We start from the raw sequence: 25,041 nt of genomic DNA, 5'->3' as shown, positions 1-25,041 counted from the left end.
AATGACATGCTGGAAAAAATATGTTATTAAAATAAGTGGCACACAGACACAATGCAACATGATTAAGGGCCTTTAAACGCTGCACCAAAATCCGCTCGGATGTGAATAATGTGAGCTAAGGACCAAAACTATTACCAAAATCGACAAAAAACTCTCCAGCGATAAAAGCAACAAACTAAGAGAGTTTATTGCTCCTCCACTTAAAATATTTCAGTCCTGAGGGCTGCTACATTCCTCTCTCTCTCTCTCCCTCTCTCATCCCCCATCTCTCCTTCCCTCTCTTTATCCCCTCTCTCCCTTCCTCTGTCTCACCCCACTCTGTCTCTACACCCCCTCCCTCTCCCTCTCACTGTTGTGCAATCAGAAACTCCATCCTGGACAATCATGTCATTATTAAGGATGCTGTTGATCTTTTTCTTTAATTCCTGACACATTGTTAGCCAAGATCAGCATAACACTGCAAAAGATTTATGTTACACTGATCACACAACATAAAGATAAAAGTTTTAAAAAGTATAAAAAATATATATAAAGAGTAAAATAAATGAATTTATTTCAAAATGTAAGTAAAATATATTATAATAAAATGTTTATCTGATAGTATACAACTATTTTTTAAAGTTATCTAAAGTTAATAATAATAATAATAATAATAATAATAATAATAATAATAATAATAATCAATTTTACGCATTTCACGCAAATAAAAGTCGAAACATTTCTCATACAGAACGTCAAAATCTCTCACATGATCCTCCGTCACTGTATCGTCAGTGTATCGTCACAGCATCGCCTTAACGTCAGATGGAACTTGTAGTTTTCTTTTTCCTTCTTTCCCATTACATACCGTTAAAAGCCCAACATTGTAAAACGTCATTACCCATAATTCCTCGCGTTCTCCAGGCCTCTAGCGTCCGGTGAAGAGAAAATAACAGGTTAGCTGCACCGAAGGCCGGCCCATTAGAGGTCTTATAATTCGAAATAAATTTTATGTGCAGGATTATCAAGAGGTGGGATAAGTAGCATTATTTAGTTACTATTGAATACCGGAAGCCTAAAGACATGGTAAGTTTGATTTCGTATTATTATTAACTATCATCCTGATAAGCTAGTCTTGCTAGTAGAAGGTAGCCGTGTTGCTAACTGATACAGATAAATGGAATATGGAGTAGTAATGAATGAACGGAGTGATAAGGGGAAGAAACATAGGGTATGATTTTAATCAATATTATTCAACCAGTAATTTGGTAAAAGTGTTTAATGTCATTAGAGTCAGCGAGCTGCGAGTGTTAGAACCGACGAAACCACATACATTTGCGTTTTATCACTAACTTCATGCCTAATGTCCAACACTGCTTTGTGTTTATTTATATAACACATCAAAAAAAAGCATGATGGACTTTTAAAGACTAACAGATGCACATCTGTGTTCCTCTCTTCAGTATACAACCATGATCAGGTCTGCTGTGGTGACCCTCTGAGTTACTGAGTAACACACCCTGACTTTCTCTCAATTATTTCCTTCTCCTTTTTCTTTTCTAGATTCGCTTCATTCTGATCCAAAACCGAGCAGGAAAAACCAGACTGGCCAAATGGTACATGCAGTTTGATGATGATGAGAAGCAGAAGCTCATTGAGGAGGTTCATGCAGTAGTGACAGTTCGAGATGCCAAACACACTAACTTCGTTGAGGTATGAAGGTTCTCATATCTTATTTTCTGTCTCTTCTCTGTCTTTTATTTTTATTATTTTTTTTAATTGTCCTTTAAAGAGCACAAGGATATGAGAATCCAAATCTGCTCCTGAATTTTGTAGATTTTGGTAGAACAGTGAATTTAACAGTTTGGACCATCAATCGATTAAATCAATCAATCAAATAAATGTTTTTTTATTATCACTCTTCGTTATCGGAGAACTGGATTAGGTGTTGGTGCCACACCTGCTGATTGCACACCGATTATTTGTACAAGCCCACCCTATTATAATTGGCTAGAACAAAGGGGCTGACGGATTTTTCCTAAAATGATTTTCGAACAACATAGAAGAACTGGGGCATTCGGGGTATTAAGAGTTTAAAAATTACGTTTTCTAAACATTTTCTGCTTCTAAAAATTAAGTTTTGTCCGTTGTTATTATTACCACTACAGCCTGTATTTTGCAAATGTATGCCTGAGTATATTTTCAATATGCAACAGTATTACCATTGTTTTCTTTAAATGAATGATACAATAACGTGAAAGTACCTCTACAGCTTAAGCATTGTTTTTTGGAAAAGGGTTCTCATCCATGTTTTTCATTGAAGCATATATAAAACATTTTTTTAAAGGTCTAAAATGTTCAAAAAAGCATCGTCATTCGGGCATTTCAGAGAATTAACAAGCCACCTAACAACCTGTAATTTAGTTTTCATATTTCAAATAGTGTAACACCACAGTTACACACTTTATAACTAGCGAGTTTGCTGTGCATGTCAGGCATGGAGGAAATGGTTTTCTGGGACCATTGTCGTGATTCTGTAACCATTTCTACATCGGACGTGAAGGGCTCGAAGCCATGGAGCCTGGCGCATAAGATCACATGCTGTGTTTGTTCAGAAGGATTATTTTTCCCCTAATGGAAGAAACGTGAAAGCCTGTTTATAATATAATATGTGAATTTAATGGTGTGTTAATAAAATTCTCCAGAAGTGTGCATAATTGAGTTACCTTAACCATAAAAAATAAAATAAAAACGAGGTACTGTATGTGGTGATGTAAAAGCATCTTCTGAAGATGTGTTTCTCTGCACTGCAGTTCAGAAACTTCAAGATTATCTACAGGCGCTATGCTGGTCTGTACTTCTGTATCTGTGTGGATGTCACGGATAATAACCTGGCCTACCTGGAGGGTATTCACAACTTTGTGGAGGTAAGACTTAAATCTTAAAGGGAAAAAACAATTCATCTTCAGAAATGAGCCGCTTTGTCTTGTGTTTTAAAATGTACCATTTCTGCGAATGATAGCATTAAAAATTAACATATTACTGCAACTTGGGTTCCATGTACTTTTGATAGAAAAGTGGTAGCATCTCGCTACTGAAATGTTAACAATTATATTAAGGCTGCAGTTATCCGTTATTTTAGTAATTGAGTATTCTAAAGATTATTTGGTCGATTAATTGAGTAATTGGATACTTTTTATTTTCATTTTCTTTAGCAATATTAAATAAACAAGAGAAAATAGGACGGGTCTCTTAAAAGAAACAAAAGTAATTAGTTTCCTTTTTAGAAAAAAACTACTTTTATTGCTGATATTGCATACAAGAATATCGGTGAAAACTAAACCCATTTAATGCATTTAATTGCCATATTACATGAAAATACAAATATATAAATAAAAATATAAAAATCTATTTCAAATAACTGTAGTTTTCTTTGTTTATGATCCCAAACTTTGGAAAAACTCGTTTTCTTTTGTCCTGAATCTTCTCCTCGACCCTCTGTTTTCTCCCGTTCCTCCATTTTTTCATTCTGCAGCGTGTTTTACCTGTCCAGAGCGGTCCAGAGTTTAGCGGGTGGTGCGTCAGTAATACTGGTCCGTGGGAAAACACAGTGCTCCCTGTGCAGTTAAATGGACTAAACGAATTTGCCTCAATGTTTTTTTTTTTTTGTGTGTGTGTGTGTGTGTGTGTGTGTGTGTGTGTGTGTGTGTGTGTGTTTGAGTTACTCGAGGAATCATTTTAGCAATAGCTTAAATGTTAAAAATAAAAGCTGTAGTATCTAAAAGAGCTGCAAAGCATGGGCAGAAAGGAATATGACAAAGTGACACACATGCTATCATTAAATACTATTCTAATATTACAATATTCTAGAATCTAAAAAAAATGTAAACAATTAAAATTATTTGAAAATTTAAATTTGAAATCACAATTCTCCCAATCAGGTTCAGCATTTTAGATCCTCCCTTTTCTTTCACATTTTACTCAAGCCTACATTTCTTTCGATTTTTAAACCTTTTAAATATGATAGAATTGCCTTTTAGTCACAGTCATCACATGTTCATCTTTTTAAATGCTAATTCTTAATACTCCACCGAAGTATACAAGACACTGACACGTGATTATTTTATTCTCCAGACTCTAGAAACAAAAAAGAAAAAGATCCAACAACCAGTTGATTACAAATTTCTTAATATTGTAATAAACTTTATTCAAATTCTGATTTGCTTAAAATTTCTACATAATGCGGTGATGTCATGAGTATCAACTGATCTTGATTTTATTTTTATTTTTTTAATGAAAATAGATTTCAGAATTTATCCAATCGTTAACAGAACATTACTCAGATTGATCAAAGTGCAGTAGCGATTGCAGTAATGATTTCATAAACAATACATTGTGCTGCATTGCGCTAATCTGTTCTATGATCCTGTTTCCTCTTCTCTAATGCTGTGTGAGAGATTCTAGTTTTGAGCAGTTTAAGAGCACAGTGACCTGGAATGCTGGGACTTCCTCTGTCCTGCAATGTGCACGACTCCCAAATCTCATCCCCCGTTACACTCGCCCTATAATAACCACTACTTGTAATGGGGTCAAATATTTCTGTGCAGAGGAGCCATTCTTTAGCATTTATTTTAGTTGAAGGTCACTCATCGATGTTAAGTGTTCCTCACCAGCTCACCTGTTCTGCATGTATACAGGACCTAATGCAAAGATATTACCGATAACTTAATGTTACAGATTTAGGCCTCTGGTTTGAATTGTTGTCTTATTTTCATTTAAAAATTAATCCGGAGTCAGTGGTCCAGGGAAATTATTTTAAATTTAAAAGGGTCCCTGACTGCACAGTCCTTTTTTTTACTGTTTGGTCTTACTGCAAAAAATTTGCACAAAAGAAAAGCCAATTGCCAAGAGATCACAAGCTTAAATCCCGATGATGCAACAGCCATCCATGGCCAGGAAACGAGGGAACAAATTTGTATTGATGTTTTTAAGAGAGTGGAATATACTCTCTCTCCTGTCAATCACAGAGACACTAACCAGTCATGGGCATCAGTAAGCTGATCTATTTGGAAGAGGGAGGATAGCGATGGGCGACTATGTATAGGAGGGGAGCTAAAAGATTTGTCTGGACAAACTTGTCTATATTACAGTGTGTGTGTGTGTGTGTGTGTGTGTGTGTGTGTGTGTGTGTGTGTGTGTGTGTGTGTGTGTGTGTGTGTGTGTGTGTGTGTGTGTGTGTGTGTGTGTGTGTTACAGCCTGATATTACAATCCTTTCTCTTTAATCTACACTCAGTTCCCCATAATGACAAAGTGGAAACAGAATTCTAGAAGCATCTGTAATCTTTTTTAAATGGAAAAAAAAAACCCACGTGCATAATTATTCATACCCTTTACTCAGTACTTAGTTAATAAGTTGGCATAGCATTTTTATTTGTACACTGCAATTTAAAGCATCGTTCCTTATTCTGATTCTCATCTTTCGACAGGTCTTAAACGAATACTTCCACAACGTGTGTGAATTAGATTTGGTCTTCAATTTCTACAAGGTAAGTACAAATATCCCAGGCTAACACTCTAAAACTACAAGGGATATTCACATTTTTTAGAAGAATACAGACATAATGCCGAAGTCGATTTTTGTAGAAAATATGTCAGTGCAAAAACTAAATCGAGCAGGTAAATAGGATTACCATAGCGACAGGTATTTACCGCATAATTATAACAGTCATACAATTAAGCACATGCACATCTTTTCGGCGTGGAGGAGGCTTCATATAAAGGCTAAACTGTAAGCAATTAAGAGGAGCCTGTGATAATTGCGTTCAGCCTCTCCATCGCTAATTGCCTGATTGTATATTTAAAAAAAAAAAAAAAACTAATGCACGAGCTGCACCCACGCCAACAGCAGCACGTGCGATAAAGAAAACCTACTGCAGAAAATGAGCCCATCTGCTCACAATTACAATTCTCACATATAATCAGACTGTGGAGGACCTCACATCATACCTCTGTCTGTTGTGTTGGAAAGGTTGCACTCACATGAGCGTGATCTGACAGACTCTATTTCCGCTTAATGGAATATTTTTCAGAAAAAAATCCAATAGGGTTTGGTGATGCAGCAGAAAAAAAGAAAGAAAGTAAATCATGATAATTAAAGGTCAGGTGTTGGCTAATTGTACGTAAGAGCAGCTCAGACAGAACTGCTGGCTGTAATTCACATTCATGGCTTGCTCTAATGATGATGTTTCTATAGTAACAGACGGGGAGGGGGTATAATCGAACACTAACAGTGTAAACTGTGGCGTTATTGAACATCCAAAACTGTTTTTTTTTTTTTTTTTTCTTTCTTTCTCTTCTCAGTACAATGACAATCCATCTCTATATTTTATGAAACGAGGCTGGTGAGGGAATAACAGATTAAAACTGTTCTATAACAGAAATTTTTCACAACATTTATGGCATTTTAGCACATTGACATTTACTCATTTATTCATGAATATAAACTGATGAAAAAATACGGTGTTTCCTTGATACAATTGCTGAAGTATAAGAGGAATAAAACAAAAGTAATGAAACTTGGAGCGGTACCAACATCAAACCATGCTGTCTGCTTATTTTCCTATGATGGTGCACCTAGTCATGCTTTATTTCTTGATGATACGAAATGGTGTCCAAATGTTTCCATGCCAGATCTGTTTACAAGAAAGAATCTTAATTCATCTACATTTACACACTATCGCCTTCAAAAAACGCTCTTGGCATTCCTGCCACTTCTGGAATTTGTCCTGGAAATCTTCTTTCTGAATCACGTCAAGCACCTTGGAAAGAGGGCGAAGTCCGAAGGAGCCAAATCTGGCGATCTGGAAGTGAGATCATGCAGATTGACAAACGTCTCCGTGGCAGATTTGCCCGGTTTCACGCCGAATTTCACATTTGCTCTTTGTTCTAACTCTGTCCATGGTGAAATCGCAGCTGCGGTATCGAACGCGATTAGAATAGCACCATTATTTTTAAACCTTTTGATACCACCTCATATCTGCATAACATAAATCATTTAATTACAATATGTATGTCATATCACTTTGGCCAGCTCTGGATAAAAAGGCAGTAGTGGATCAAATGATTTTCATTCTTTCTAATGTTAGCAAACCTTTGTAATGTGCAAAGCTGTCCTGTTTTCATCATGCTCGCTCTCTCTCTCTTTGTCTCAGGTGTACACAGTAGTAGACGAGATGTTCCTGGCTGGAGAGATCCGAGAAACGAGCCAGACGAAGGTCCTGAAGCAGCTACTCATGCTGCAGTCACTGGAGTAGAAAAGTCCCTGAATCACAGCCATACAGCACTGCAGCAGCAGCAGGATCATCTCGAATCTGCTGAAAGCCAGTCCTTATTGTTTTCTGTGGATCGATGTTGTCAATGATATATATACACATATATAACCCAACATTTCAGCCTCTTAAAGCTGTGCTATGTAAGATTTTCAGAGTGTTTGAGATTTACAGTGCTGAGAAAGCTGACTGAACGCAGTTGAAGAATGAAAAGCCTGACAAAAGCGAGTGCACCTGATTTCTTTAACCGCCTTTTTCAGATGTACAGCTGTTTGCAAAGCAGCCCCCCATCCCCCCTATTGATCTTTTTCAGTGAGCCCTCCAGTTGACTACAGGATACAAATAAATGTTTTAAATACCTCATAACACTTTACATAGTATAACTTTGCATTTTTACATCTCAACATGGCACTGCCTGTTTTATTCCCTTTGCTCCTTTTTTTAGTGCGTTCAATTTAAAATCCAGTGATCTTCAAGATTGGACATGCAGTTTTTTTTTTTTTTTGTGAGGCCTCTGTTTTTCATATTGTCTCATCCACCTCCAGGTGTATCTTTATGCGCAGGGTTAGAAATTTGCCCATAAACCCATTAACACTAAACTCTTGAGTAATCAGCATGATACATAAAACTGGAATTTCTGAGAAGACCTATTTACAATCATGTAATACAAAAAGGTGAAAATCACAGAGTAACACCATTAGTTCTGGGAGTTTTTGTATTGTGTGTGTGTGTGTGTATATACATTACATATTATATATAACTATATCCATGTGTTTTAGCACTCATCAGTCTGAAAAGAAGAGCTTCGTTCCAGTAAGCAACGTCTCCCCTATTTTGTGTAGTTACCAGTACCAACATGCACACAGTCGAAGCCAAACTGTTTAGCGTTAGCCCACTGGCTATGTGAGCATCTGAGACACCTCGAGACATTGAGCTATTAGCAGAAATCATGGTATGTTGCTGAATGAACAAAGTCAGACAGTGATGGGGGGCTTGTTAAGCCAGCAAGGCTGAACAGATCTTGCAGCACTCAAAGGGAAAATACACACAACAAAAGACCGCATCTACTTTTTATCTCCAGATTCTGTGCCGCTGCGCGCAACCAGCGCTTCCATAGCAACCACTCTGGCTAGCCTCGAGCTTCTTTTGACTGCTTTTCTGGATTCTGATTTAACTTAGACCTGGACCAATACATGCAAGAAAATGACCATTCCTCAGTACTTTTAGCTCTGGACTAGGCTTAATCAGAATCTGTAATTTGCTTCATAAATATTTTTCAAACTGTTTTTTATTTTTTCAATGTCATTGTTTTTTTATTTCTTTTTTGTTAGTTTTTTTATCCAAAATATATTACGCACTTGTCCTTGTGAGATTTCGGAACCGAGTTAAATGTTTGTTTATTCCCTTTGTTCAGATCCGTATGTACCCATAAAAAGAAAGAGAAATAAAAGTATCCAAATCACTTGTTTTAAATTTTTTTTTTTTTTTGCCAGTGGCAAATGATTTGTCCAGAATATTGCAACTAGACTGCTGTGCAGCAGCACCATCTACTGGTGAAGAGATGACCTGGCTACCGCTATTAAATAGATGTGTCAAGGAAAGTTCAATTAACCTTTAAATATCTTATGAGCTTTCATTAATGTCAGTTAATGAGGTTGAGGGCTTGTTACGATCAGCCATAAAAGTAATTCTTTAGACTGCATAAATTTTTTTTTGCTCATTTCTTCCCCTTCATTTCCTCACTGTTAGCTACAGCGTTAGTTCAGGCAAGGTCACATCTTTTGGAGAGTAAACATTTTTTCAAATGTAAGAATTCATATAAAAGGTCCTTCTAGTTTATATATGAAAAATGGATTTATTCCAGGCTAAACAAAGGCAGTTTTAAAACCCTGGACTACACTGGATAAAGTCTTAATGGAAAGATATACAAGATTACACGACTGTACTAATGTAAAGAGACTGTGACTGTTGTGTGACTGATGTTAAAGCACCTAAAGATGGAAGATAGAAAAAAAAAAAAAGGACAAATCTCATTTATTTATTAAAAAAAAATAAAGACAGACATACTATTTGAGAGTCAATTTCTAGTAACATTTTTTCAATCAATTGTCGAATCATGGCTCCTTGTTAATATGTTTTTCCTTTATTAAATTACAGCAGGCTTTATAATTTTTTTTGTTTATTATTAAAAGTTTTTATTATTAGCCTTAAATTATACGGACTGTCTGACAAGAGTTTGTATGATTTAGCTCTTACTATAAAAAATATAAACATTCATAATAAAAAACAAGCAAACAAAAACAAATAAAAAAAGATTTTAGAAGCCTATAATTTGCCTTACAGCCAGCACTACTCTCAGGTGTAATAGAACAGCACTAAACTGCTTGCAATAAAATCGCTTTTGGAAATTGTAAACAGTTCAAATTTTCTGAATTACAGGGAACATTTGTTGTTTAAGCTCCAATGACTTGTCACAAGAGAATAACCAAACAGAATAGACAAGAAACTTACTCATGGTGTAACATAAAAAAAGCAACCTTTACTTAAACCTTAAAATTTAACAAGCACCCTCCCAGAAAACCATAGACAAGATCAATATTATTTACATATGAAGGATTCAGATATACAGTATTCATGGGTGAACAAAAACACTGGCTGCAAAGCAACAAATGAGTTTCTGCAGTACTTGGGCAAATCTTTAAAAGTCCAGAGTAAAGACAGATCAGGGAAACTGCGGTCAAAAAATCAACAACAAAAAATACACCAGGTTTCATTTTTTGGTTAGAAGTGAGAGGTTTTCTGCCTGTGCACTCATGTTGTTATATAGGGTCTCTGTTCTCTATTTTACAGGAACAATCAATCAGCTAAAAAATTTGTGCTGAATTTCCTGTCAGGAATTGCTGTTTATCAAGTGAACATGATCTGTGATTTAATGCCCAGTTTATGTAGAACTAAAATCCGTATTACATGTAAAACCTTCAAATGATTTGTAACCCCCAAGTTGCAGACATGCAGTCAGTGAACCGAGCCTGTGAAGGCAAGAATTCAATGAAACTGCTCAGTATATTGCAATACACTGTCTTTACATTACACCCAGAGTAACACTAGTACCATCATTTTTGAGCATTGAAATAGAGCTGGACTAAGCTTAATTCTTAATTACTTCTTAATAATAATCACTATATAATATTTAGATTACTGCAAATTACAAATCTCTATACGTACAGTATATTAACAGTCAAAAAGTGCACTTGCAGAGAGGAGGGGGAAAAAAAAGAACTGAAAGAGAACCTGCATATATCACAGAGACAAAAACATTTAAAACACAGAAGCTGGAAAAGGATTGGTGTGTGAAAGCAGGGGAACAAACATAACGAACACATTCAAACTGCCATTTCTTGGTGGAATCAGCTGGCCATGAGAAGAGGGTTTCTGGTCTTTGTGGTGTGTGATTTCTCAAATTATCACACAGTGCAAAAAAAGCCAGGATTCTGGATTTTTGTGCACAAAAAAAAAAAAAAAGAAAAACTACAAAAAAAAAAGTAATCTTTTACAAGCATTTTAACTTCATATTAGAGTGCTGTATTTTGGGGCCATGTTACAGCTTGGACACTTTGCATTATATGACACCAAGCTGACTTTCTGTTTGAGTAGATCAATAAAATAAAATAAAATCTATTCTATATTCTAAAGTTTAGTGGTTTGTTTCACAGCAATAAATAAACCAGCTAGATACATCAAATAATGCAGTGCAAAGTGGTTTCTGCAGGTTAGCATATCGGCGTGATAACCTACACAAGCCATTCTGCAGAGAACAACTGATATGCTGCAGGAGCCGATCAACCATCTCCCCTTTGTGCTTAGAGTTCTCAGCCGCAAATATTTCTTTCTCGGTGCATAGCCAGCGCAATGATGTATAGCAAAGGCTTAGCCTACATTTGCTGCACCTACACTAAACACACAGATTGTACCGTACGAGCAATATCACCTTAAAGCCAGGGCAATGTTGCGGAAAGAGCAAACTGTCTGGGGAAAAAAAAACATCTGTGCAGACAGAATAAGAATAAGTTGCTCCAACCAGCATCCCTGTTCACATTATAAAGAATATCTACTAGGGATTAAATAAGCCTTAATTTGAACAGGGGATACGCAAGTCAACTAATGTGCTGATGTCAGTAACTCTGTATGAAATATAGGGAATGTTATTATCTACATTTCAGCCCGGTGCATAAAGATTAGGCTGATGATTGTTTACTCTACAAGAACAATGTCAGTGTGTTTGTGCACATACACACAAGAATCACAGGATAAGGTTAAATCTGCAAAATTCCTCCACACCACTTTTACTATCCCTCGACTTGATCAGAGGTGCCTCTTCATGACCGAAGGGCCATTTCTAAAGCTCAGTGGATGCAGATGCACGTTGCAGATGGACTTCATAAAAAGTGATCCAGATGTTTCTAGGTGTCCCAGCAGGTTTGAGAGGGGGAAATGATGACACTCAGACACACCTGGAGCTATAGGAAAGAAAGAGAATGAGACTTATCTGAAGAACCATTCAAAAATCATGTGAGATAGATGTGCAAATCTGTCCTTTGGGATTCTACATGCTCTGTAGCAGAGGCAAGACTTTAAAGTCTAAGGAGCAAAAATACAATGACTGCCCAAGTTTGTTTTATGCATGTACCGTATTTTTCGGACTATAAGCCGCTACTTTTTTCCCACGTTTTGAACAACGAAGAGACTAATTTATTAATTTTTCCTGGGCTTTTCCCGGTTTCACAAACTTCAAGCCAAAAAACTGAGCGACATAACATTAGACCAATTAAATTTCCGAACAGAAACGAAAAACGCACCTCACCTGTGTTCTGAGCTGCACGGCATCGGGAGAAAAAACTTCCATCAGGTGATTTTTAAACGCACGACGATGCCAAAAGATAAACTCCCGAGAGAAATAGTTGTGAAAGGAAGGAGGAAGACAGTGAACAATGACTTTCTTGGTAGGCTACTGTTTAGATACAAGCCGTTGTAACGCATTGAGTCTGGGTGAAGGGAGAGCTCGCTAACTCCAGTTACAACAGAAATCATATAAGCACAGTTTCCAAAAGGTTTCCAAAACTTGTGCTTTTTTATTTTTCTTGGCAACCGCATTACGGGTTAGTCAAAGAAACTTAGAAATAAGCATCAGAAAATAATAAGGACATAATCCTCGTCTTGCACACACGCAGTAATACCGGGAAAAATGCAGTGGCAGGCTATTCCCAAAATGGCGCTCTGCTCCTAAAGGAAGTGCAACATATTTCAACCGTTACACCGTGTGTAACGTGTCTTTCGTTAAAGCCTGTGTAAAGTTCATTAGTGTGGCTTATTCATGTTAAAAATAAAAATATTAGACAAATTCAGTGGGTGCGGCTTATATATGGGTGCGCTTTATAGTCCGGAAATTACGGTATATAGAAAGCCTAAGAGATTACTTTCTTTGGTTTTACATAATATCCACTTTAATTTACAATATTTACTATATGTATGTTGTACTATACTATATGTTGCTTTGGACCGAATATTTTATCTACATCTTTCAATTGAACAAAATACTTATTCAAATCAAAGCAAAAAATAAATTAATTAAAAAACTAATTTTATATATAATTATTTATAAGTTGAGTTGTTTGTTTAATGTCATCTTCCAAACTTGAAATAGATAATCACACACTGGGTAAGCAGCCTGGCCATACTGATGCAACACAGCCTGGACTGGTGTCTAAAACAGAAGAGTGACACACTGGGTTTTAAAGGCTGTGGCCTGACCTGAAGCAGGAGAGGTTGTGTGCAGGGGAGAGGGAGCGTGTCCCATCCCTAGCAGTTACACTGCTGCTTGGTTTGTGCAGTAGAGCCTCGTGGCTGCCTCAACTGCCTCAGGGATGCATCACCATACTGAATGCCGGAGCCCATCCTTTCAGGGTCCAGCTCACCTAAACACAAGACATGAACAGAAATACAAATTCAAGCACACCATAAATAAACCTCTCAATATCCTAGTTTCTATTCATACAGTTTACAGAAAAGTGTTTGCTCACCAGACTCTATCTTATTAAGGATCGTGCGAGCACATTTGAGAAAACCTTCTTCAACATTCTCCCCAGTTAATGCACTCGTCTCCATAAACATCAACTCTAGAATAAAAAGAAAAAGAGAAAAAGAGTACATAAGATGTAGAAACAGAATGAATGACTGAGGTGTATTAGAACGTTCACATTCCTCAATACAATAATACAGTAGTAATCTATTTATCGCGGTTGTTACGTACCAAAACCGCCAGCGATAAACAAAAAAACGCAAAAAATGGACGACAGTACTGTATTAACATTTTACTTCAATTTATAAATAATAATTATATTTTTATTAATACATTTCATTAGTTTAACATATAACTCAATTAAAAACAATTTTCTTTTTTGTCAATCGTGCTATCCGCGAGAGACCGGGAAAATCAGCTAAACAAATTAGTTGTGGCAAATGCAATTCCGTGATAAACCGAGGGCACGAGATTCCAACCGCATCGAACCGTTTTCCCCCGGTTCAAATCTCGCACCAAATTGCATTTGCACCTTCTTTCACTGTAGAGATGGTGTTTTTAGTGTGATACCTAGAGCAATTTTAATATTGGAATAACCATCTACAGGATAAACTTTCTTTATTCAAATTTAATTAAATCTAATCAAACTAACCAAACTCATCAGGAGCAACTACAGCTTATACAACAGTGAAAATATTTTGAGTAACAGTTCTGGGTGCTCACCATTCTCCTGGGCAAAACGAGATGCTTCTAGGAAGGTGACCTCACGGTCCGCGTCCAAATCTTTCTTGTTACCGCAAAGGATGATAACAATGTTGGGGCTGGCCAGTGTCCGAGCATCAGTCAGCCAGTTAGTCAAAGCATTGTAGGTCTCTCGGCTGAGGGGTGCACAGACCACACCAAACATGAGCCTTTTTTTTTACAAGGAATGCAGTCTGACACTTGTTTGAAAATTACACTTGTTGGGGTGGAAAAACACACTATTTGATATCTGGCACAATGCACCCTATTCCTACCCCAATCCCTATTACTTTTCATTGTTTAATGAAAAATGAAGAATGACTTAGCATGTTCAGGGCATCAGGAAAAGTGTTTTGTTCAACTCGCTATTTACCTTAGAAGGATAAACTGGTGCTCAGAGACTGGAGTCGTAATAAGAGAATGGGAAAAGATGGCCGCCATAAACATAAGATGATACACATAAAAAAAAAATAAATACTTCTAGCTTCATTTTCACCTTCACTCTTTTATATGTTCCCAGTAAAAACAAAAAAGCCTAGATCTTTCTGAGCTGTTGTCTCCTACATTTTATTACAGGTCTGTCACTCTACATCACTGCAACCCACAAAAGGAACAATACAGTCATGCTCTCTTTGAATCACAGCTTGGGACACGAATAGCTGAATAAATCCATGCAGCCCAATAATTCTGTTTTCTAATATATAATTCTAGTGGCTCTATTACAAATCAAGGTTTTATATTAGCTTATTGTCTTACCTTGTGATGTCGTAGACAAGAAGAGCCCCAGCTGCACCCCTATAATAGCTACGAGTCACTGACCTAGGAGACACCATGAACAGGTGAACTCTTCCAATCATCGACAGAACCCAGAGTTATCACTGAGCTTCACCAGTAATAAGCTTTTACCTGAAGCGCTCCTGTCCTGCCGTATCCCAGATCTGCAGTTTGACTGTTTTTCCACCAACATTGACAACCCTCGAACCAAATTCCACGCCGATGGTGTGATTAGAGTCTTGTTTAACTGAAACATCATATATAATATTTAAATCAATTACATTTGATTGATGAGCAACCAAGAGCATAATAATGAATGAGAAGCCAGGAAAGATTTCTTTAGGAGTATAATGTACATACAATAAATCTTATTTATTCATCTATCAGTAAAATTGTGTATAGGTTTTTGCATAAACAAGTGCACTAAAAATTTCCACCGGATTAACAGGTTTTTGGAAACAACGACTTCTTTTGTATTGCGAGATATTTGTTTACAGTTTACGGTTACGAGCCGACAGACAGGCCATAATGCATTGTAAATAATGAGTTTCAGGTGTCTTAATTAATAGGTAGGTGTTGGCTGGCTTTCTAAAATGTTTTATATGCTTTAGTTAAATGTCAATAATAAACTTTTTAGTTTCTGACATAGTAAACTAGCATGAGGATGTGTTTTTCATAGATATTTCTATCATTCACTCTGAATAGGTGCATCTGCCAAATGTTGTTAAACATAAAATAAATGTGCAGTAATCCATGCAAATTATATGGTTGGAGTAAATAAAGTCACCTTATTCATAAATCCACACAAGTAGGATACGAGCATTTTTCAGAATTTACAAGATTTTCATAAACAAATCTTTTCTTTTTTTTTAATGCTTGTACTGAAGATTTATGCAAAAATCCATTTCCACCTGACTTGATAAATAGTCCCATTATTTTTTTACAATTTTCATTTTTCTTCTTGTCACTCTTGTTAAAAGTTTAATATGAAATGTAAACTTTGTGAGAATGTGAATGTAAGAAAACACTTACACTTATTCTCAATAAACTGATGCAGAAGGCAGGATTTCCCAGTCCCGGCGCTGCCGATCACAAGGAACTTGAACAGGAAATCTGAAACCATGAGAGACAGCAATCCAAGGAATACATGGAGGAAAAAGGATAGCGAGAAGGGAAAAATCAATAAACAACTTGATATGAACAAAGATTGCTAACAGCCACTATGTTTTCACTGATCGTCCAAGTATCACCGTTTTATCTTCATGGTGTGTTGATGTTTCACTTTTATACTGTGGTAGGGTTTTTTTCTCTATACAATGAATCCTCCAAATAAAACATTTTATATAGTTTGGCTAACTGATTCATAGTGAAACAGTCACTAGGCGACTAGCGGAAAGAGCACTGAAAAAAGCACCATGCAGACAGCATTATCTGTCATCGTCCTGCAAATTCTCACCCCAGAACAAAAACAAAAAACCACAGCCACATGTTCCAACAGCAGAAAACACAGACAACCACAACAATGAAAGAAAAATGTCATTTTGGTAATATGCTACAGAGGTTTGCAGCTGGAATGAATCAGAGCTCGACCCTGCCTATGCAGATGAGCACAGGGTGGGGGTCAACCTGAGTGAGCACAAAATGTCCCAAAAGCTATGCGCTGATGGAGACGGGGGTCTACATGTGCAGGGCTACAGATCCACTATAAACACATGGAGGACCCCAGCAGATGTGACCAGACACATGACATTTCATTGAAGTTTGTTTTTAATGTCTAGAAGCTGACTTTAATGTTATTGTGTTTATTGTGAGAAGACAATAAGATTAGAGTTCAGAAGAAGATGTTCTTAAAAGAGTGCCTTATTTGGACATTACTTTGGCTGGGTGTAATATCCCCTATTCTGTATTTCTATTATTAATTTTTAAAGATGCCACAGAGCATACACAAATATAGAAATTCACCCATTAGTTCATTCATTCATATCCTTTAGCTAAAGTTGAATCGGTGTAAACATTTTTTTAACAAAAATAAATAAAATCACCCAAATAGGGCTGTTTATAGGGGACAAAAATAATAAAAGTTTTAGACTGAATGATATGAATGGCATATTGCTCATCAGAAGGCCTGTGGTGTGTTACAGCACTTATCTGCATGTGTGAATTGGGCCAAGACTGTGCTAATGATTTACTAACCAAACCAAGTTACACCCTTTCTGTGCTTGATGACCCGAGTGGCCGATGAGTGACACGAATTTATTTTTTTATTAAGCATTACATATTCCCTGGGTTCCTTCCCTTGCTTTATTGCTTCATTATTACACACATTATTCTGAACTGTACATCTGAAAGGTACCAATCAATCAATTACACTGGAGGAGGAAAAAAAAAATTTTATATCCTGAATTATTCTTGTTTTTGACGAAAGTTCAATTCTCTCCAAATTCTTTCTTCAGCATTGCATAAAATCAAACTCACATTATTGTTCCCTTTAAATAAAAAATACTTGTTTCATTAACTTTAGTAATTGAAAGCAAAATTACACCAGATGATCTTTTCTGTCAAGTATGCAAGCTTTGTTTGCATGTGTACTCTAACAACAAATCCTTAAAGAGGAAAATGGAAAATGATTCGGTGATAATCACACGCTCTGTCCTTTGACACTCCTTCTCACTACACACTGTAACGAAAGAGCCAAGAGGAGTTTCTGCATTTACACTGTAGAAACTCAATTTTAAATGATCCAACTCAGTAAACAGGAAAATGAGCTGAGTGTGCTACTTTTCTTTACATACTTCTCTCCTTGCTTTAAATAAACACAGCTAGGGTTATAAAATCTAAAGTGGTACTACTGACTATGCATTTCTAGCAAAAGCCTAAAGAACTAAGTAGCACAAGCATCTAGGCTGTGACTGTTTTAAAGATTTTAATGGCAACTCAGACAAGAATGAAAGTATTGACACAGCTGCTTTGCAAACAAAGCGGTTTCCGTGTTTTAACTCGCTAAAAGCATCAGGGTGACGGTGATTCCATCGGGTCTACGTAACCAGCCTACGACTGTTTACAGCAAGCAACTCTCCTTTAATCCTTTAATGAATCCATCTTCTTTCCCATAATTAAACAGAGCTGCTTCAGTAAGCAAACATGGAAGAAGGGAAATTACAGAACCTGACATTAAAGTAATACCCATCTTCACAAAAAAAAAATACCCTCCAACATGATGTTTCCAGAACATATCCTCCCAAAACAGTTGCCGGTTTTAAGTCAGGGTTGCAGTGATCAGACTTGAGAGGAAATTTGTGTTTATTCTTCATAGACCAGTTTAGATAACATCAATACATTCTGCCAACATGGACAAAAAACATTCAACCACATAATGACAAGCAGGAGTAGGCAGGCAATCGGTAGAAAGATGCTCGATATTATATTTTAAAGAAAACAAGCTTATAAAATTTAGATAACAGCCAATCTGTCTTTGTGGCATAACAGTTGAGTAGATATTTAGCTAGAGAACATGTGACTGATTGCCAAACATGTGACTGAAAGGGTGTTTGTGTATTTTTGTATTTCAAGCTCGTATATGTTATGCAAAAGCAAGTCATTGGCTGCGTCTGATCCCGCTCAATGGTGCACATATCTACAGCTATGTGACTGAACTTAGGTGTTAGAACTAATATATGATGTTAGGTGTTAAAATATGATGCATTTAGAACACTGTTTGGTTGATAAAAATATGACCAGATATTGATGTTTTTTGTAGTCTACACTAGTTATTACGATAGTTAGTGAACTAATTAAATGATTGTGCAGGAGATTAGAGGTACCCAAAGGTTGTGACAGTCACATTGATAGCCACAATAAAGTATTTATTCTCACAATTATTCTACAACGCCGAAGAAATTCCAGCTGATAATCATAGCCTTAGAATCCTGAACATTTGGGCTGTGTCCAAAACCCATAGAGCACTACACAACAGCTTGTCATAACACCACTTGGGTCAGTGCTATTTAGCCACACTACTTAGGGCATATTGCGCAGCCATGAATTCTCTCTAAATGTGCGCGGATAAAGCGATGAAATGAATCCTTCCGATAAAACTCAGTGCAGCACTACTCACTTTATGTAATTTTCTTTTGAGAGAAACTTACAAGAGCATTTTTCTACAAGTGAGGGTGAAAACTTTACATTCAGCAGCTTGAACTCGATCAAGAGAATCACAATGCACCAGAGATTAAAGAAAAGAAAAAATAATATAAAAAAGAACGACACACTCAAGCCCTGAAAGCGCTGAATGCTTCATCTGGAGAGGTGAACTAGCTGAAGAGATCGATAGGATAATTACAGTGCCTTAGTAAGATGCACATCATTCCCTGTAGGTGCTCGATTACAGCAGGGGAGGAATGCTTTCTGCAAGCTGAAATGGACACCTACATGAATATTTCATTATAATACAGCACAAACACATGAAGCGATAAAACCCAAGAGCTGTACGCATGGTAACAGAGCCAAAAGTGCATAGATTTATGGCCAGTTCATGAAACACCATATAAGAGGCAGAGTAATACTAAATACAATAACAAAACAAATTTAATTAACTTGCAACTAGTTTTTCCAATACAGAGACTCATTATAAAGTATATAACTCCCAATCACTAGCAAAATATATATGTATAAAAAATTGAAACAATTTAGGTAATGAAAAACCTGAAGAGTATTTTAGACAAAGTCAAAACTGACATTGGTACATGAACTGATCTGGATCAGTTCACACCAGTCTTGTTCCTGTTAATCTACATTCCGAATGAATTCAGTGCCAGTCCTAATCTTACTGCGCTGATCCAGATAAGGAAATGCAGTAAAGATTGGAGTAAAAGGTCCTGGATTTGGGTTGGAACTTGGGCCTGGAAGATGGTAAATATTAACAAACTGTATTCATGCTCTCATATTTACACATATGTATATGTATGTATATGTGTGTGTGTGTGTGTGTGTGTGTGTATGCATGTATGCATCTGTGTGTGCGTGCACGTGTGTGTGTGTGTGTGTGTGTGTGTGAGAAGAATCAGCAGCTGAGTACACAAACTTTCCAAAGCAATAGAAGGTTTCAGAACAACAAAAAAATGCTTCTTGTGCAGTTGTGAGATAATCATGATCATATACCCAGCTGTTGTTCTGAATAATATTTTGCCTGGCTGCTGATGGAAACTTCATGGCATCTAATTCATAACTAAGGGGAAATAACGCAGGGAGGTGGTAACAGCTGTTCCACCTGCTAGCTAAAACTCATCCAGCTAATGATCTGGAAAGCAGTGTGCTTTAACCAATAACACTAACATTACACAAACACAGACTGAATAATATAAAAAGATCTGTTTCAATAATCTCCAGTCCAGTCCAGTTCACCTGCATGAAAACTGAAGCTGTAATTGTGGCTAATTTCCTCCTTTTCAGTTTTTGAAGCAAACATTCGCCCCAGAAATGAAATATTGATGGATATTGAACGTTTCAATATGTAAACTTGATGAAAACGCACTGAGAGCTAGATGCACCTGAAGGAAGGATGGTGTCTTATCTGGTTTAGCAAGCTGTCAAACCACACAGAGGTTCCTGTTGATGCATCAACAAGCTAGCAGGAAAGCTGGATAGGTTGCTATAGAACTGCTCGCTAGCCTGGCGCGTTCGCTAATTGCCTGAAGTGCGTCACGTTACCGTATGTTTCTGACATGGCGATCACACGTCTGAACCCGAGCTGTACTCAATGGCCTGACGACCGCTTTTCCTCCCAAACTACTCGGCTGTCACTTCGTTTCACGGCTCTCAGTCTCCAATGACGTTAGCCACCAGGCTAGCGACTTTCCACTACAGCTACACCGCTTCCTGGTTTACAACGAGCCCAAAATGCGTCCTAACTCCGATTGCGTCATTACGCACGCTCAGGCGTCGTATCCCGGATAAGCCGATTGCAGCTCAAACGTCTTCTAATCAAAAGTTTTGGACACGCCTTCTTTTTCAGTGTTTTATTTATTTATTTTTTTTACTCAACGTTGTACATTAATTTTGCTTATCAAAATGATTGAAGAACAAGTATGGAATTATAAAGTAAACAAAAACATGTTAAACATCCATTTACATTTTTACATTTAACTTTGATACCAGCTTGGCAAACTCATCCTTTTCTATCATTAGATTCACGAAGTAGTCACCTGGAATTGTTTTCAGTTCCCTGGTTTCTCTGGTCAAAAGTTTATTTGTGACATTTTTTGCCTTATTAATGTTTTTAGACCATCACTTGTTTTGTGCAGAGGAAAGAGTGAGTCAATAGCCCTATCAGTGCTACAACTACTGTACAAATCCATATTATGTCAAGAAACACTCAGTTTAGGAAATAGAAAAGACAATCTCAAAATATTCAAATGCGATGATGAAACAGGCTCTAATGAAGACCATCTCCGAAAAGGGAGACCAGGAGCTACCTCTGCTGCAGAAGAGGAGTTTATTATAATTACCAGCCTCAGAAACTGCTGATTTACATAGATATTTGCAATAATGTGCATATTATATTACTATTATATATATATATATATATATATATATATATATATATATATATATATATATATATATATATATATATATATATATATATATATGTGTGTGTGTGTGTGTGTGTGTGTGTGTGTGTGTGTGTGTGTGTGTGTGTGCGGAATCAGTGTGAGCTACAATTATCAATGCATAGAAAGAACTGAGAGTGAAATTAGCATAAGCAGAAGTGATCTATTTTTTTTTTCCAAACACCCTACAGACCATGAAAGTCAATAAAATGGAAATTAAATCAATGTTTTTATTCATGCTGTGTGGCCCGGTAACAAATGATCCTTAGCCAAATTATCTAATTATACTGTTTTGTGGCCCTGCTATAAAGGAATCCGAAGATTCAAATCAAAACCATTTATGCATTTATGTATACTGACATTATGACAAAATTAACAAGGTTGAGCTGGGAAATGAGCAGATTCCTTTATGTATATACAAGTACATATATGTAATGTATGTTTGTGTTGCCCATATAATTGCTTATAATGTCATTAGAGAAAAAGATCATTCAGTAGCCTGGACAAGGTGTTTGCTGTACTGACTTGTTGTTCTGTCCTGCAGCGTAAGTACAGTCTAATATGATTTTTTAAATGTATGCAAGCATGCATCACACATGTCAGACTTTTTGTTTTGCTAAAATACATTGCACGCATGAATACATAAATCTAAAGTGCATCAGTTGAGAAATTTGTTTGTGTTTCATTAGTTCACCACACGGTGGCAGTTAAAGCATTGAGAATCTTTGCCTTCCCACCCACCCACACACCCACACACACACACACACACACACACACACACACACACACACACACACAGCCTTAGATTTGCACTATTATCCACATCTAACGAAACAGCCCAGCAACCCAGTTGGTGTGTTCTTTGTTCTGATACAGTTGATTTGTTCGATAAAGCGTTTGAGGAAAAGGCATGGAACTGCAATATTATAATGATTATTTCATCAAATGCATTAATGGTTCTGAAACGCATACTATGATTACAATTAGTTCAAAATAACAATTAAACAATAATGTATATATGTCGGATTGTGCTTAATTGTATTTTATAATTAGGGTAAATTAAAAAGAGGAGTGGAAATCTTTAAAAAACTTTTTCTTTCTGCTGCTTGTTAAAGTGCTGGCTTTCGATGACAAAGAAACTGATCTATTATTTGTTTCTCCCTTGCCTTATTCTTTTACACACACAGCTCCCCTCATTCAGGAATGCCCGGGGCAGCAGGTGATAAATTACAGAGCCCTCTACCACTATCTCTGTGGTTTCCTCCCTATCTTTGTTCTCCTGAGACAGACCCCCCTCCCCAAAACCTCCTCAGTTATTTTTAAAAGGTCTTTTTTGTCTCGGAGATTAAAAGGAGGAGGAAGCTTCGTGTGAGGGCACGGATGTTTTCTTAAGGTTGTCTAAACTATGAATAAAGGAAAAGAGGGGCCGCTTTTGCTATTGCCTCTTACTCTAGTGTAGAAACCGGACCCATAAGGTACAAGGCTGTTATACCTTAGGGCTGATATTGTTTAGACTGCTGAGGAGCCAAGCAGTTGGCCTTGGATACACTCGTTAAGGCAGGAGACAGATTAGGGTTAAGTGGAGTCTAATTCTGAACTGTGTGCACACACACACACACACACACACACACACACACACACACACTATCAGCACACATGCACACAAGCATGAGAGGCATGTCAGGACATGTAGTTTAAATGACCTCATAGAAGCATGAAAAATGAAGACAGAATGTGTATTTAGGGCCTTGAGTTCACTCCAAAATGAAGGTGCTAAAACGATGAATCATTTTCCAACTTGAATCGAGTTACACCAGTGAGTCACGACTTCATTGAGAGATAGGGCTAATCCCTATTTTGTTTGTTAAATGTTTCCTAAATGAGACGGCACTGCCTGTCTCAGCAAAAGAAGAATAGAATAAAGCTGGAAAAGAGGTCTTTCTGGTTTGACACATATCAGACAATCAAAAAAGTGCAGTAGACTATGCAGTAAGTCTATGATGCATTATTCCTCTGATTATTGAACCATTCTTGTAGAACTGTACACTGGGTTCAGCTCCTTCTTAGCAAACAAGACTGAGATTGAGATTGAGCTGAGATGTCTGAGACACAATGCTGACATGTCCGTGTGGTTTGGGTTTCTGAGTAAAAAATATATTTGAATATAGATTATTAAGTATTTACCATCAGTCTAGCAGCCAGCAGTCAGTTTTTCATGACCCTGCCATCATGTGGGAACATCTGGGGACTGCAAGAAGTCAAAAACATATCCAATAATTTTCTTTGTTAGAATATGTTGGTGTGTAGGTCCAAGGCGTGGTTATTATGCATGACTGCAAACTTCATTGAGACTCGCAGCTTCATTGAGAGATAAGTCTAATCTTTTGTATTTGTTAAGGCTTTCTATAAGGAGGTCAAAACAGCCTGTCAGCAGTGAACAGTTTCAAAAATTAATTGTGTTCTCGTATAGGAAGTAGAATGGTATAAAGATGAAAAAGAGGTATTTGACTGTCATATCAAATAATATGAGCGTGTAGGAGCTTAGTCTATTCAGAATCAATCTTCTGAATAATGCTTAACAAACCAGATATTGTAAAACCACCTGAAGGTCTAAAATGTAATCTTTGCCAACAGTGTTTTTGGTTAGAATGTTTTGTGATTTTATATTGTTTTTTCTTAGTTTATCATCTTTGTCAAGTCTGCCATTTCAACTTGAGTATACAGTGAGAAGATTTGTACTTTTTCCCCAATTACTACTTGCTGGTTACTACCCATCTCTTCATGTTTGATGGACATTCTGCTAAGAGCTAAAGCCCTTCTACTGAAATGATGCAGTTTTTCAAAAGTTCATTTCACTCATTACTTAGAACAAACCTCAGAATATATCAAGCTTATGGTGTTCTGGACATTGGTGTATTATTATTATTGGTGCATTAATAGCAGTAAGATGAACTGCGTGACGGGTGTGTTGTGTAACACATTTTAAGCCTCTCTATCTCTCCTTATCCAGTGCTGTTGCTGTGAAGCTCAATTCTCTTTATAGAGCTTTCATTTTCGTGTCATGCTGGCATTTCAGTCTAACCTCAGGCCAGCAACTCACAGAAGCCTGACACAAAGGCAAAACAGGTCTCTGAATGAAAGAAATGGCCTGGAAGACCATTGGCTGAAAGAGGGGTATTCTGGGGCAGAGTGTGTGGCCAGTTTAAGGTCTTCTGGGAAATAAAATGCTTCTTGCTTTGTGTCACTCTTTTACTGCTCCCTCTAGCCTGTGGGGGAAAATGGGGGAAAAGGCCAATTCCTTCTCACATCACTGCCATTCACACTGTTCAATGGGAAACTTGACTTTCACGGTATGCAAAAGAATGCAGGGGCAACACTCTCAATGGTGGCTCTATTTCATTTTTAAAGCACCATTACGAAAAAATGTTCTCAGCAAAGTGACTGGATGCTATACAAGACTATGCTTTTGTTGTATAGATAAACTGATATGTTCTCTTGTCTTGTTCTTTTAAATATATCCAGAGATCAGGGCTT

At 37.0% G+C, this 25,041-nt stretch overlaps 2 protein-coding genes across 2 annotated transcripts; one reads left to right on the top strand and one right to left on the bottom strand.

The window, feature by feature from the left end:
• The first annotated feature begins 883 nt into the window (after positions 1 to 883).
• ap2s1 (adaptor related protein complex 2 subunit sigma 1) lies at positions 884 to 8,770 on the top strand. Its single transcript, XM_046862731.1, has 5 exons — positions 884 to 1,065; positions 1,543 to 1,692; positions 2,793 to 2,906; positions 5,467 to 5,526; positions 7,192 to 8,770. The coding sequence occupies exons 1-5, from the start codon at positions 1,063 to 1,065 to the stop codon at positions 7,291 to 7,293; spliced, it is 429 nt and encodes a 142-aa protein (XP_046718687.1). The 5' UTR covers positions 884 to 1,062; the 3' UTR covers positions 7,294 to 8,770.
• A 1,057-nt stretch (positions 8,771 to 9,827) lies between these two features.
• On the bottom strand, positions 9,828 to 20,801 carry rab4b (RAB4B, member RAS oncogene family). The gene is made up of 8 exons (XM_046862730.1): positions 20,606 to 20,801; positions 15,932 to 16,012; positions 15,032 to 15,146; positions 14,882 to 14,944; positions 14,108 to 14,262; positions 13,386 to 13,481; positions 13,117 to 13,280; positions 9,828 to 11,825 (listed from the first exon to the last, which is right to left on the bottom strand). The coding sequence occupies exons 1-7, from the start codon at positions 20,619 to 20,621 to the stop codon at positions 13,165 to 13,167; spliced, it is 642 nt and encodes a 213-aa protein (XP_046718686.1). The 5' UTR covers positions 20,622 to 20,801; the 3' UTR covers positions 9,828 to 11,825; positions 13,117 to 13,164.
• Between the last annotated feature and the right edge of the window lie 4,240 nt (positions 20,802 to 25,041).

The sequence above is a fragment of the Silurus meridionalis genome, chromosome 12, assembly GCF_014805685.1.
Source record: "Silurus meridionalis isolate SWU-2019-XX chromosome 12, ASM1480568v1, whole genome shotgun sequence".
In the NCBI taxonomy this organism is placed as follows: domain Eukaryota; kingdom Metazoa; phylum Chordata; class Actinopteri; order Siluriformes; family Siluridae; genus Silurus; species Silurus meridionalis.
The sequence above is the reverse complement of the archived record's forward strand: the minus strand, read 5'-3'. Positions and strand labels throughout refer to the sequence as shown.

What these genes read in the sequence shown, in the direction of transcription:
- ap2s1 (XM_046862731.1), top strand. An exon ending in AACACACTAACTTCGTTGAG is followed by an intron (nt 1,693 to 2,792) that starts GTATGAAGGTTC and finishes TCTGCACTGCAG; the next exon opens with TTCAGAAACTTCAAGATTAT. An exon ending in TGGTCTTCAATTTCTACAAG is followed by an intron (nt 5,527 to 7,191) that starts GTAAGTACAAAT and finishes TCTTTGTCTCAG; the next exon opens with GTGTACACAGTAGTAGACGA.
- rab4b (XM_046862730.1), bottom strand. An exon ending in TCGTTTTGCCCAGGAGAATG is followed by an intron (nt 13,482 to 14,107) that starts GTGAGCACCCAG and finishes TTTTTATTCTAG; the next exon opens with AGTTGATGTTTATGGAGACG. An exon ending in CCTTAATAAGATAGAGTCTG is followed by an intron (nt 13,281 to 13,385) that starts GTGAGCAAACAC and finishes TCTTGTGTTTAG; the next exon opens with GTGAGCTGGACCCTGAAAGG.